Genomic DNA, 15,695 nt, shown 5'->3' on the forward strand with positions numbered 1-15,695 from the left:
TTTTCAGGTGGTAGATGTGGCCGTCACACTTGTCGTGGTCGGGGGCCATTTACTGTGTATATCCGAAAAGTAAGTTGCCATACCGCTATATATTCTTGTTCTCTATAGAATTTGTGATATTCTGGTACATTTTCATGCATAATATCATATCTTATAATAGTTACAGCGATGTTATAAGAAATTTTCATGGTGAAACAAGGTCAACAAATGACCTTTACATTGGAGTACGTATTTGGATTAGATTGTTCTTTTTTATGACTGCAAAATAATGTTGAAACATCCAGCAAGCAACCATAATAGTTTTATGCAAATCCACGCATAATTAGATAAGTAAATAAAACATTGAAATTTACATTCCATTCCTCCATTTCAGGTGGCAGATGTGGCTGTCGCACTTGTCGTGGTCGGGGGCCATTTATTGTATATATCCGAAAGGTAAGTTGCCATACCGGTATATATTCTTGTTTTCTAAAGAATTTGTGATATTATGGTAGATTTTCATAAATAAATATCATATCTTAAAATAGTTACAACGATTTTTATAGGAAATTTTCATGGTGAAAATGAGGTAAAAAAATTACCTTTAGATTTGGCGCCTGATATAACAGGCAAATAATATCATCTTTGTCCAAATATTTTCACATAACTACGTCTAGGATAATATGACTTTATTCTTAAAAAAAAATTAGCCTCTTCCTTTTTCATTTAGGTACCAACAAAAAATTGTGAAATTTTGACTTTATTTCTTGGTAAAAAAAAATTTACCCTTTTTTTCTCTTCTAAAATTTGGACCTCTATGGGTCCGACACCTTTTCTGACAGTCACATATTGTAAATTGTAGTTTTAGGAAGGATTCCCTCAATTTTTTTGTGTATATAGCTTATTTTGTATTTTTCTTTAATATTTTCATAAATTATTTTTGTATATACTTATTTTTTTAAATATTTGTAATAAATATTCAATTTGTAGATGGGTATTATTTATCTTTTCAGTAGTGTTCTTTATTGTCCAAATTAATTTTAGAAACTAAAATGTACAGCAAAAATGAAGTTAGTGATTTTTGCCAAATTTTTCTAGACGCCTGGGTCGAGCTCGACCAGTACGCACCTTTAACGGGATAGTGATATAGCGAAACCTATCCAGGGTTAATCTGCGTTTGCCGCCGAGGTTTTAGATTTAAGTAGGTCAGTTTCCTTAAGGGTAAAATGACCAAAATGTTCTTAACTGCGAACGATATAGTCCGAGAAAAACCTTCTGTCACCCGCCACATGTTGGTTTGACTATAGGACAATACGCTACCTATATAATTATTTAAATACTGAATACCTTGTTAATGAAATTATCCCATCCATCTATCTTGTTTCATTTACCAATTCACCAAATTATTCAAATAGTACTGATTATCTTGTTATTGTAATTATACCTTTTATCCTTCTTATTCCATTTACCACCAAGTCCTTTTCTTATGTTATTGTACCCTTAGTCAGTCTAAATGCCGAGGGTGATTGCATCCAGAAGAAAACAAATAATTAGTGGATGATTTGAATTATATACATGATAAACTAAAGCAAAATAGTGACGGAAAAAAACAATATTGGATGTTTGAAAATAGCAGAAGTAAAACAAGAGTGTACCCGAACACAGACGATGGAAACGACGTGATAATAAAAGTAGTTGGTGAGCATCATCATACCGCCACAGCATCGTCTGTCAGTGCAAAATGTGCCCAAAACCGAATAAGGATAAAGCACTTGGAACCCAGGACTCCTCTCGTACTTTGCTGCTACTGAGTTGAAGAATTTGCATGAATGAGAGGTAGTTGAACTTCCTTCTGCATCGAATTTAAGCCGTAATATTTGCCGTTGGAGGCAAAAGGAAAATAAATGTCCACCAGTCCCTAAGAACATGGAATGATTATGTGATTCCTGTAGAGTACACCAAATATGAGTGGTGGAGATGATCTTCAAAATGATTTTAGTATTTGCATCTAAAGAGAAGATGAGCCAAGTGACTTGAAAATCTTTACAGTATGGGCAGGCGATGGAACATTCGAAAGTTGTCCAAATATACTAGCAGTTATATACCTTCCATATTCAAAATAAAGACCTAAGGCCGGCCACACATGTGCAGTTTCAACTGACAGTTTTAACTGAACATTTGTAACTGTCAGTTAAAACTGCACGTGCGTGGCCGGCGTTCTAACTGCACAGCCTAGAACATCAGTTTCTTTCAACTTTATGTTAGGAAACTTCCTTGCTGTGGCCATTACAACATAGGTCGTACTGATTTGTATGTACGATCTTGTGAAGCTGTGTGTATCACGTGAACAGCTAAGCTCAAAGTGATGACGTAGTTGCCGATTGCTGCTATTCTCCCCGTGGTTGGTTGCCAGACTGTATATTGTGCTACGGATGCCACTTTGTAAATAAGCAAGAATCGTGGCAAGAGCAAGAAAACCCATGAATAGATAATTATTTCTATAATGAGTAATAGTTACTTAGCAACACTCATTTCTTGCTGCAGCAAATAGAAGGCTATAGACAGTTTTTCTATGACGTCACAGCAGACGAGCACCTGATGCCGCCGCCATCTTTTGGTCAAGCATTGTAAAGAAAGGAAATATAAAATTTCGTTATTCTAAGGAGGAACCTTATCACGAACAAAAGAGCAAGCAAGGACAATTCACAAACAGAAAATCGATTACATTGAATATATATATATATATATATCATATATATATATCATAAGTATATATATTATAATATTATATTATATTATATATACATATATATTATATATATGTATATATATACATACATATATAATATATATATATATATATATATATATATTCTATATATATATATATGTATATGATATATAGATATATCTATATATATATAATATATTATATATAATATATATATTATAATATATAAATATTAATATATATATATATATATATATATATAATAATATATTATATAATATAAACTAAAAACTTTTAATAACAAAGAGACAGTTGCCTTTGTTACACTTTGAGATACGATTTAATATGTATCCTTCCATAGATTTAAGTAGTGAATGCGATTTTGGACTTACGAAATATTGTAGGCCATGGGAATGTTGATACTGAAGAAATCGAGTAGGAGAAATGATGCACAAATAAGGTTTTTTTTGCGAGCAACACATTGACAATCTTAAACTGATGTCATGGGATTTTTCCCCGGTTTTTTAAACTTTTATTTCTTGTCCTTGTGTGCAATTGGGACCTCATTGTCAATTGTTTTAAAGTTTATTTCATTTTGTAAGTTGTCCGTTGGTGCCAGTCCGCCTTCAGTTCATGTATTTGTTAAATTTACGTAGCTTAATTTCAGGCAAGATCATCTGTTCCACCCCATCCAGGGACAGAACCTACCCAGTCGGGGGGAAATTTCCGGCAACAGTAGCCAGTTTTGCGCTTTTGATATTTAATATCAATTTTAACAAATATGTAATTCACTGTCCACTACTTCAAGTTTTCATGATTTGACCAAAATAACTTCCAAGCGGCTCTAAATCATCTATCATTTGACAGAGAACGCAGTGGCTGTTTTTAAGAATTACTTTGTGAAATATTTATGCCCTAGGATTCTTGAATTATTCACCATTATTACTAATTACGGTAGGTCTAAGTAAAAGGCCCGATTCGGGTAATTCCTTGGAAATTGGCTCTTTACACAGTATTTTGGTTGGTTGCTAATTGAGAATTGAGCGTCATTTTTTGTCGGTCGACTGTAATTAACCTGTAATTTACTTTAAAACTCGATGGGAATTCGGGGTTTTGGGTGTGGTAAAACACGCCCAGAACTCTATGCTATGCCGCTGGGAAAGCGGCGTCAAGGGAGGGGTAAACCACAGGGAGAAGGTTGTAGCATGTTATTGTGGTACTTCTTGCTCTATATGACATTAGAAACAAACAAAAAAAAACAAAAAATACTGAAATGAAGGATGAATAAACAACAGCATTAGCCGTTTCAAAGGCAAATCCTATTTACTACTACTACTATTCTCCTGGATGCTATTGCGCAAGCGCAATGTTATAAGGAAGGTTTTGGCGCAAAGTTTTATGACGATTCAATATCTAGCCCTCACTGACGTCAAATTGGGGTTTAGTTGGGGGCTTTAATACAAGATCTATACATGATTTGTAGAGACGCTCCTATCTTTTTACATTCGTCTATTTACGTGTGTCATTTAAGAACTCATTAGGCATTCATAAATTTCTTCTTTGTTCCGATAACGGTATACAAACCCTCGGTTCTTTACAAATAGGAAGGTACTTAGCGGCAGCTGAACCGGTCGTAAGCTATTCGAACAAAGGGTTCAGTAGTTAACTACTTGCCCGGCAGTTAGCGGTACGCTCGATTGTGAGGCGAGGAGTCACTTTGCTATCGGATGCTCGTGGATGAACGTGCTGCTCTTCGTCAATCTGCCCGCTTCTGTCATATGCTTGGTTTTCTTCACTGCGTGAAGACTTTCTCACTTTTTCTTTACTTGTGTGTGTTGCAAGTACAAAAGTAAGTGCGTGTCCTTTTTGGTTTTCATTTTTATTATGGAAATTACGCAACAAGAGCCGAAGAAACCCCCTCGCCCCCCCATCAACCGTAGACTATGCCCGGGTATTGGGGGCTGTAAGTGTGGGGCTTTCCGCTCTTCTGTGGAGGTAGATCCTCATGATTTTTGTGCTCAGTGTAGAGGGCGTGAATGCTCTCGCACTGAGACTTGTGATACCTGTATCTTTTTGGTAGGAGGCACAGTGGAAGCACTATGGGGGGAGGAAGAAGCCACGGAAGCCGGCTAAGGAGTTGTCAGAGGACACCCCGGCTACGCCCTTAGTCACCGATTTGTCTTCCTCCTTTCTCCCTCCGGCTCAGCTCCCTCGTATGGCTCCTAACCTTCGGGGGAGGTTTCTCGCTCCCTCTCCTCCCTCGATCAGTCGAGCGTAGAGGAGGGGGCGAGATACCCCGACATCCAGTTGTACTCGGGGTCCTCCGTTCGCTCTGGCTGGGAACTATCCCCCCCGGGCGACGGGGACCCCCCCCCCCCCCCCCACTAATCTACCCGACTTTTCCTCCCTCAGACTTGCTGACCACGGGCGACGATCTCGGTAGGGTCTGGTACTCGCTGGGGCTGCAAGGGACACTGACGGTCCAGGGGCTGCTTAGTCATCTGGCGAGAGGGGCTACACCAGTTACGCACGGGGCTACCACCACGACTACCACGACTGTATCCACGCCGGGCTACGGTGCTCCGCCTCACCTGGTGTATACGTAGCATGTAGCCACGGTGACCCCGACAGCCGCTGTGCAGGCTCCGCTGCCGGAGGTTTCCTTGCCCGTTGCTACGCTGCCTCCTGGTTTTCCCGCTCCTGCCGCAGCCCCGGACTTCCGGTGTCCCAAGAGCTCACCGCTAGACCTACCTCCTGTGCAGAGGATGCTGCCGGTTCCTGCTCCGCCACCTGTTTCTGATTTCGTTGCCGCTCCAGCCTTGGTACCAGTTCCTGCTGCCGTTGTTCCTGCCTGTGGTGTTGCTGCTCCCACCCCAGGTCCTTCCGGACAGGTGCAGTCGGGCCCAGTTGCCCCGGCTCCGTCCTGGATGGAAGACCTGACGGTGGTGCTGAGGAAGCTGACAAAGAGGAAGAGGAAGAGAAAGACGGTGTCGTCTTTGTCTTCATCGTCTTCTTCGTAGTTGTCTCCTGCTGCCGCTTCCCCTTCAACTTCTAAGGCTCCCAAGCTGAAGAAGAAGAAGGTTGCCTCCTCCCCCCCTAAGAAGTCTCGTGCCGAAACTTCTAAGGGCCCGTCCCGCTCCAGTGGGACGGTTGGGACATCCATCGGTCCTCCTGTTCCTCTTCGGGAACGGAGCCCGTCTCTCCTTCCACAAGGAAGAAGAAGACGGGGCCAGAGGAGTTTCAGCTAGCACTGGCACTTCCTCTACCTGGCGCCAGAGGTTTTACCTCGGCGCTAGGTACCATCTTGGCCTCTCGTTCGCGAGAGTCACCGAGTGTTCGCTCACCTGCGGGTGACCGGAGAGCCAAGACCCAGGCATCCGAGTTCTCTCGGCGCCAGGATCCAGGCACGGGACGGAAGACTGGAGGGAGTCGCTCAGGCGACTCTCACCAGACCAGTGATCGCTCTCGCGGCGACACGCTGGTACCCAGGGTTGACGCAACGGTCCCAGACCGCTTGCAGGCTGAAGTGAGGAAGCGATCCCCTCGGTCGCCTGAACCAGCCTTGGCTGGTCCAGGCGGCGTGACGCGCCGTAAGGATAGGCCTCGCTCCCACCGCGATAGTGGACTCTGCAGGTCCCTTGACTGCCGCTCCTTCCAGGACCAGGCAGAGAGGGGAACCAGCAGCAGCTCTTCTGACGCTCGGGACCGTCGCCGCTGTTCTCAGTCCAGCCACTCTCCCCGGGAGAGCCGTTCGACCAGGCCTGCAGACCGATCGCCACCGCAGGTTGACGATCGGCCTGCAGCCCCCTCAGCACACCGGCTCTGTCGGTGGGCGCAGGGGGAGCGTCAGGTCTGCCTCTCCGATCCCTTCAACTTCCTTGGGATTTACCGGGAAGAGCGAGGTGATCAGGAGCGATCACGAAGGGTGCGCCTCTCATGATTCCCGCCACGACGCCCTACGAACTTGGCACATTCCTCGGACCAACCAGATCGTACGCGCAAGTAGTAGGAGGAGACCAGGAGGGGTCTGTCGTGGTTCCTACTGTGGAAGGAGGAGGTTCTCGGGAGGCATTCTTGTTGGAAGGGCTTGACGGTCCGTCTCCCCAGGATGCAGTCACTCCCAAGATCCAGAGGTCGTTCGCGGAGGTAATTGTGCTGATCCGTCAGCACAACGACCTCAGAGAAGGATCGCCGCTCCCACCTACCAAACCCACATCGGGCTTGGAGGTGTTCTGGGGACCTAAGAAGGAACCCAGAACGGCTGCCGCGATCATCTTTGGCTGACAGCGTGCTGGGCCAGGGTTGGCACTCTCGTCTCCGGACAGAAGGGTTCGCTTTGGTTCAGTAGGTCTGCTAAGCTCCTTCCTCCACCTCTACCGTGACAGAGGTGCTTTTACGTGCCTTCGGAGGACCCTCTGCCGCCCAAAAAGGTTAACCCGGAACTAGCCAGGCTAACTCCAGGGGTGTATTCGCTTGCAGCTCCTGTTGGAGAACCTCTGGTTCTCACAGCAGGAGGCACTTGTCTTGGAGTCTACCGCAATGGCAGCCTTCCAAGCAGTCTCATGGCTCGACCTGTGGTCCCTCACAGTGTTGAAAACCGCGGCCTCCTTAGGGAACATCACTCCTGTGGGGACCCGGCTTTCGTGAGACTGTGCCAGTCTGAGGGTAGGGCTATTGCCTCCCTGACCCACCAGACGGCAACCTGTGGGCCAACCTGGTTCTCCGGCGTAGAGAAGCTGTTCTCACCCAAGTGACCAGGGCAGCCGGGCGTGAGGCGGCCCTGGGTCTTTTTTGCAACGGACGGTGCGGGAGCTCCTCCTCTCTCTTCCCCAGAGAGATGGTGGACGCTGCAGTGGAAAGACAGCGCACTGACGACAGTGACCGTTTAGTACACCAGGCAGTCTCGAAGGCGTCTGGGCAGCCTCAAGTTACTGCGGCCAAACCTAAGAGTTGGTTAGCGCTTCCTCTGCGGCCAAGACGATTGCATCGTCGAAGCCCAAAGGAAAGGCTCTGCCTTCAACTTCTTCTAGGGGCAACCGTCACCAGCCCTCCTCCCATCCCTCCTACTCCACGAGGGGGGGCGGGTAAGAAGAAGTCGAAGAGAGGTGGGAAACGCTAAGGATGGCGTTCCCCCTCACCTGCTGCCGGCAGTGGGGGGTGCCTGGTGAGCCATTGGGCAACATGGCAGCGCTACGGTGCGGAGACCTGGATTAGAGATCATTCAGGTCTCAGTTGCCGGGCTTTCTACAGCCACCTCTTCCTTGTGGAGAAGTCTTCGGGGGTGTTGGCGCCCGGTGATAGAACTCTCTCCCTTGAACCGATTCGTTCGCCAGACTCGGTTCACGATGGAAACAGCACGGTTGGTGCTCGATTCCATCAGGGAGAACGACTTCATGCTTTCTGTGGATTTGAAGGATGCGTACTTCCAGATACCTGTCCATCAATCCTCCAGGAAGTACCTCTGCTTCATCCTCGATGGGACAGTGTACTAGTTCAGGGCACTTTGTTTCGGTCTCTCAACCGCCCCACAGGTGTTCACACGAGTGTTCACGCTGGTGTCTGCTTGGCCCACTCGGTAGGTATCTCGATGATTGGTTAGTCCTGGTGAGCTCCCGCTCGCAGTTGCTGCAGGACAAAGATGGACTCCTCGAATTGTGCCGCGATCTGGGAATCATTGTGAATCACGAGAAGTCAAAGCTGGAACCCAAGCAGAGGATGAAGTACCTGGGCATGCTGATCGACACGGCAGCAGGGCGAGTCTTCGGCGCAGATTTGCGGATCAGCAGGTTCAGGGAGGCAGTAAGACAGTTCCTCCGTCTCGACAGAAGCAACCGGCTCAGCAGTGGCAAGTCGCGATCGGCCACCTGTCGTCTCTCGAGAAGCTAGTCCCTCACGGCATCTTCACCTGCGGTCTCTTCAGTGGAGAATAAAGGAGAGTTGGTCACAGGCAAGGGATCCTCCCTTCTTCCCCGTGTCCCTCACAGAGGAGGTGAGGCAGGATCTAGCCTGGTGGCTGGACGACAGGAAACCTTGTAGGAGGAGTGCCTCTTCGCACTCGCCCCCCCGCTGGGGGACCCCCCCCCCCCGCCCCCCCCCCCCCCCCGCCCCCCCCCCCCCCCCAAAGATGCTTCTCTTCGCGGACGCATCGACCGAGGGATGGGGCGCACATCTGGAGGAGTTGCTGACTGCAGGTGTGTGGGACCATCGCGACAAGCACCTTCACATCAACGTCCTGGAGCTCAAGGCAGCGTTCCTCGCTCTCCAAGAGTTCCGGGACCGTCTGGTGGGACACTTGGTGGTGTTGATGTGCGACAACACCACAGTAGTGGCATACGTCAACAAGCAGGGGGGCCTAGTGTCCCTCCCGCTGCACCAGTTGACGCTGCAGGTGCACGAGTGGGCCGCAGCACACTCAATAGAGTTGTCGGCTCGCTACATTCCAGGCAAGAGGAATGTGGTAGCCGACAAGCTCAGTCATCGGGATCAGGTGATAGGAACCGAGTGGTCCCTTCATCCAGACGTGGCAGAAAGGCTTTTCAATCTGTGGGGGCGCCAGTCGTGGATCTGTTCATCACCCGGGACAACAGAAAAACTCCAGGTTTTCTACTCGATCGTGCCGGACCCATGGGCAGCCGCAGAGGACGCCCTTCAGCATCCGTGGGACAACCTCTTCGTCTACGCCTTTCCCCCATTCTGTCTGATTCGCAAAGTGATCAGCAGGGCGCTGATCACTGCGAACCTTCGGATGATCCTGGTGGCGCCCAAACGACCCCAAGCCATTTGGTATCCGGACCTGCTGGCTCTGCTTGCCGGAGCGCCGAGAGAGATTCCCCCCTGGCACAACCTTCTGTGCCCGCCACACGTAGAACGGTACCACCGATCCGTCGAGTTCCTGTGTCTTCACGGCTGGCTTCTATCCACCATCTCTTGGGAGTGAGAGGCGTTTTTCTCTGCAATGCAGTGACAGAGATGGCCGGATACCTTAGAGAGTCCTTTGCAGCTGTCTACCAGGGGAAGCAGTCCGTCTTCTGTGGTTGGTGTCATGGACAGGGTCTCTCTCCTCTTAGAGCCTCTCTTCAGCAGGTAACGGATTTCCTCATCTTCTTTGCCGAGAGAAGCTCCTCTCCATCTCCACAATTAAGGGCTACAGAGCCACCCTGGCCTTAGTCCTTAAACTGCGAGGTGTGGATATCTCCTCTTCTTTCGAGATCTCCCTCCTGATGAAGAGCTTCGAGAGGTCTTGCCCACCCAGGGAACTCAGGCCCCTGGGGTGGGTATGCGACTCTCGTCCTTAGGAGTTTGACTCACAGACCCTTCGAGCCACTCCGAGAGTCGTCAGACAGGGATCTGACCCTCAAGACCCTCTTCTTGTTGGACCTCGCATCGGCGAAGAGAATAGGCGAACTTCATGGTCTTTCCTTCAACGTTAAGCATTCCAGGGGATGAGGATCCGTGACGCTCGATTTCGTCCCGAACTTCATAGCAAAGACTCAGAATCCTTCGGTCCCTGACGACCAGTCGAGTCCTTCACGATCCCCTCCCTGAAGGATTTCACCGACAATGATGCGAATGAGATGCTGCTTTTGTCCTGTGAGGGCGCTACGGCGCTATCTGAAGAAAACTCGGCACCTCAGGCCTGAGTGTCAACGCCTCTCCATTAGCACCACGGTTACCCAGAAAGAGGTTTCCAAGAACACTCTTTCTTTCCGGCTGCGTGAGGTGATCAGGAGGGCTTACGTGACAAGCTGACAGTGGCGACACCCGTACCCTTCGGTCGAGAGCCCACAAAGTCAGAGGTATTGGTCCAACCCTTGTGTTCAGCAAGAACTTCTTCCTGCCGCAGGTTCTGAAGGCAGGGGTGGGCCAACCAGACTCATCTTCATTTTTTTTTCTTTTTACCTTCGGGATATCACCCTCGGAAGGTCCTTGGACACCTTTTCCTTGGGACCTGTGGTGGCTGCTCAACAGGTTGTGTAGTCTACCCAGCACCCGAGCGGACAGAACAGCATCGCATCCTTGTGTGACTGTATGTATGGACGAGTGAAAGAGAGTGTGACTGGCTTCTCTTCCTCCTTCATTCTTCCCTCTACCTGTGGGCAGAGGGCCGCGGTCGTCACTACGCTGAACAGGAGGCCGATGCAGGTAAGCTACACAACCGAGCCCCATTCTATCCCTTTCAGTAGGGATAGAAGTGTTTATCCACCACTCCCCAACAAGGGGGGAGTGGAAGCCAACAAGAGACAAACCCATAACTTTACTTTGGCTCTTGAAGTAGGAACTAGTTCTTGCTTTTGCTAATTATAAGGGGTACGCTTGCCTCCCTCTTATAATTTGGTCCAGAAGTCTGACCTCTGATCCTGCAGTGCACACCCCGATCAGATGGGCAGAGGCTAGGATCCCTCCCTCTGCTCTTACGACCAGGGAGGGAATCCAAGGTAGGACGAACACCAGTCTGTTCATAAGACTCAGATTCCACCCACCAATAAGTGAGTCTTCCTATTGTAAAGGACCGAGGGTTTGTATACCGTATCGGAACAAATAACAATTTGTCAGAAATTGTATTTTTCCTAACTATACAAACCTGAGGTCCTTTACATATAGTCCCACCTCATGCCACCCCTCACTCTGCGTTTCCTGGGCCTCAAGCAAAGTGACTCCTCGCCTCGCAGTCGAGCGTACCGCTAACTGCCGGACAAGTAGTTAACTACAGAACCCCTTGTTCGAAAAGCTTACGACCGGTTCAGCTGCCGCTAAGTACCTTCCTATTGTAAAGGATCTCAGGTTTGTATAGTTAGGAAAAATACAATTTTCGACAAATTGTTATTTTTTACATTATCTTGTTTTCTTATAGCATTTGCCCTCATATCATATTTAATGTTAGTATTTACAAGCATTTGAGTATTTTGTAAATTGTCATCTGTATTTCATGAAGACCTTTTTCCTTTATTATTTCCACTTCAGTCAGTGTTCCGTACATTTACTTGGCCATTTAACACCAATACACTGTATTAGGTAGTTTAAGTGGTAATTCCAAACTGCCTGTAACCGCTGTGGTTAGCGCAAGCAGTGCAACATTACCTCTTACCAGTATATACAAGCTTGCTAATAATCTTTAAAATTGCAGATGAGGCGCAGAGCAGCATTCCACCACCCCCCGATTATCCTATTGCCCTTATGGTGCAAAATCTTATTTGCCCTATTCCCTACTTGTAAATGATCAACGGCCACCTTCCCCCCTCCGCCGCTCCCCAAAACCCCCCCCCCCCACCCCCCCCCCCCCCCCCCCCCCCCCCCCCCCCCCCCCACCCCCCCCCATTCTCTCCACCAAGCACAAGTATAGTCATTAACCGCGCCCGGCCCGCCCCCACCCCCTGTCCCCCGGGCCCCGGGCCCCCCCCCCGGAGTATGGCTGATTCCGTACCTTCTACCATCGCGCTCCTCTGAGCTCATTACTAGACATACTATACCCTGCACCTGCAAGAACTGCTTTTCTAACTATGAGGATTTTGTGCGTTATTACTCGGATTAGGTTATACTTGTGATTGGTGGAGAGAACGGGGGGGGGGGGGAAGGTGGCCGTTAATCATGCTATGTATAAATAAAGGTTTTGCCACGAAGGAAAATTGAAAGGCGAGATAGCCTTGCAATTTTCCTCCGTTGCAAAACCTTTGTGTATATATATATATATATATATATATATATATATATATATATATATATATATCCTATTCCTATATATATATATATATATATATATATATATATATATATATATATATATATATATATATATATATATATATATAGATATATATATATATATATATATATATATATATATATATATATATATATATATATATATATATATATATATATATATATATATATATATATTATATATATATATATATATATATATATATATATATATATATATATATATATATATATATATATATATATATATATATATATATATGCACAAAGATTTTGCAACTGAGGAAAATTGCAAGGCTACTCGTCTTTCAATTTTCCTTCGTGGCAAAACATTTATTTATACATAGCATCACGTTTTATATACTTGTGATCAAGTTATTCATATATATATATATATATATATATATATATATATATATATATATATATATATATATATATATATATATATATTGACCATTTGAACTCATATTATTTAGTTCTTCCCCAGAATTTACATTCACCTACCCTTCAAAATACACCATAACACAAATATATCTGGTTTTGTCTGTTTCCTTTCCTGGTCATATGCTCCCAAAAATCTGACTTTGTTCATTTTCTTCCTCACGGTAGTCTTACTTATATCCGTCCCCATCAATTACCTTTTCATCTGGTGCATTTACTTTTCAAACAGTTTTATGGTCTCCATTATGTGCTTGAATAAGTTCGTAAGACTGAAGGCCGGAAAAGAGTGAACATTTCTGTAAGTGGGGAAAAACGCTGGATGACAGGCATGAGTGGCAAAATTGCACCGAGGATCTTTCACATCAGGTACCCCATTAGAGGCGATAATGATGATGACCTTGTTATTTGTCAGTGCCCACTACTAAGACCTCTTTCAACACGTATTTTCACTTATCACATCCATCCTTTCATTCCCTATCACATTCATCCTTTCATCGGTCTAAATAACTCACCCTATCTTTAAAGTACCCTATTTTTTGTTTTCTCTTTCATTAAGATCATTCTTTCACGGTTCACCCATTTTAACAGCATCGAGCCAAGAATTGGACTTGCTCTGAAACATTCTATCGCCTTCTCATTCTTTCTCCATACCTTGACAACCATCATCGTCATTACATTCTCTGCTACATTCTTGGAATGGTCTTAGCAGTCATAGAAACAATACCCTTTTGTCTCTCATTTCACTATATGTGGTATTTCCGAGTGTCCTTATATATCCTATAAACATATCCTGCTGCCGTGGATAATCAATATGTTGAATTTAAAACTAAGAGATGAATTATCCTTTATTTTCTCTATGAATTCTCAGTAGCCATACAGGTTATGGGGCCACAAAGTGAAATCATATCATGTAGGCCTTTGGTGTTACTGTTTTACATACTGGCATCTTGCATGAGCAAGAAAATGTTTCCCAAACCATTGGTAATTTTAGTGATGACAATAAGGTAGCAGTCAGTCATAACAATAGAAATGATGCTATATTCTCATACGAGCAGACCTGCAAATACACGAAATTTAAAGTGAAATCCCCATTTTCTTTTTACAATAATATGTGGTACTTACTTGCACGTTCCATCAGGTTGACATAGGCCATGTTTGCTGCATCCAGTGTTGCATGCCCCTATGAAAACATTATCGATGGCCCAAGAATTTTCTGTGACGTCAGAGTTTGATGTATTCCCATTAACGTTCCGAAAACGGAACCGAGTGTGAGGAGTCAGGGAAAAGTATGGTAAGGGAAAGGTCACCAGTTCCCATCTATGGAAAATAAGACCAATCACTGACTAAGGAAGGATGTTGCCCTAAAACTTTATTGATAATCACTCATTTTCTTACTGTTTATGAAGCTATAAAACAATTTTAAAATAAGGTAATTTTGGGGTTGATAGGAAGAGAAACCTTATAATTATTTTTAACATGACACTCTGAAAATGGATTTGCTGAATATTCAATGACATATTTGTAATATGTAGAATTAGTATGTCATCTCATTACTTTACTTGGGAGACAGAAATGAGAAAGCCCAAAACATTGATGCATGTGAAACAGGAAAGCACAAAAACCATGCAAATTTTAGATAAACAGCAGCCACAGTATTCTCACCTGTCGAATTCCTGAGTTCTCAGGGAAGAAGAAAAGGCCGAATGTTGTCTATCACACCAAGCTGGCAGACACCGACGATGTAATGGGACCCATGTTAAGGCATCATCAGAACTGGTTTCTACCTCCACCTCACTTGCTCCTTTTCCACACTCTAAATTTACCCGGGCCTGTTCAGAAGAGAAGCACTCGAAGAATGGGTGGATTCCCTTCCCTGATTCATGTTATATCTAATGACCTATGTAGTCGCATAGTAAGTTTGGATATTACATTTTAAACCTATATTACTCTTCATTTCAAAATCTTCTCAAACAGCCATCTATTGTTTGTTTTTGTTTTTTTCTTTTACACTGCAACAAAAGTTACTTGTACGTTATGACTTCTAAATTACCTTGAATATAGACTCTCGATGACAATTAGGTGCTTGTTATGTGATGTCCCGTTTGAGCAAATTAGTTTCATTGAAAAACAATCTTAACAATGGATATGATATTGGCTTGTTTAAACAGACTGTCTCTAACTGTGACAAGTGACAATTTTAAGGCTCTTGTATACTTAAACTGTGACTAAGGTGTAGGAGACTGTAAACAACTGTCTCTAACTGTGACAAGTGACAATTTTAAGGCTCTTGTATACTTAAACTGTGACTAAGGTGTAGGAGAGTATTTATTAGACCTCATTCACAGTTGTTAAGTGACCTACAACAGAAGGGTGGTGTTCATGGAGTTGTCTGGTGTTCAAGGGCCTGTGCGGAAGCCATTATTGTTGAGCTATTCTAATAGAAATGCAAAATGAACTCTAACTCTAACAAAATTCACTTGATTTACAAGCCAATGTTACACTGCACTCTTACACTAAGACTCTCTCACTGTAGGTAACATTGTATTTAATCATTCAGAAAATTTGAGAATCCGTGTTGCTGAATGATTTTTACCATTATTTTTCAGTGCTGTAAATGAAAGCAAGTAATGTTCATAAGGCGTCCTACATCTGATTAATACTGGTATTCATAATAATGATTTCTGAACTTTTTCTACCATTACTGGAATCTAGTTTCCATGTCTGGATGTTAACACTCTTTAGGGATCTTTGATTTTTAGTTAACGTTGCTCAAGGTAGTGGTCTGCGTTTTCCCAAAAAAGATCATTATAATTTAGACCAT

The 15,695-nt window shown here is 44.9% G+C and overlaps 1 protein-coding gene across 1 annotated transcript in view; it reads right to left on the minus strand.

Annotated features, from left to right (window-relative positions):
* The window catches only part of LOC135223343 (reelin-like), a 484,942-nt gene that overhangs the window by 356,638 nt on the left and 112,609 nt on the right, over positions 1-15,695 (minus strand). The window contains 2 exon segments of the mRNA XM_064261806.1: positions 13,997-14,191; positions 14,537-14,703. Coding sequence (XP_064117876.1) covers positions 13,997-14,191; positions 14,537-14,703 — 362 coding nt within the window.

The sequence above is a fragment of the Macrobrachium nipponense genome, chromosome 8 (genome assembly GCF_015104395.2).
Source record: "Macrobrachium nipponense isolate FS-2020 chromosome 8, ASM1510439v2, whole genome shotgun sequence".
Taxonomy (NCBI): Eukaryota; Metazoa; Arthropoda; class Malacostraca; order Decapoda; family Palaemonidae; genus Macrobrachium; species Macrobrachium nipponense.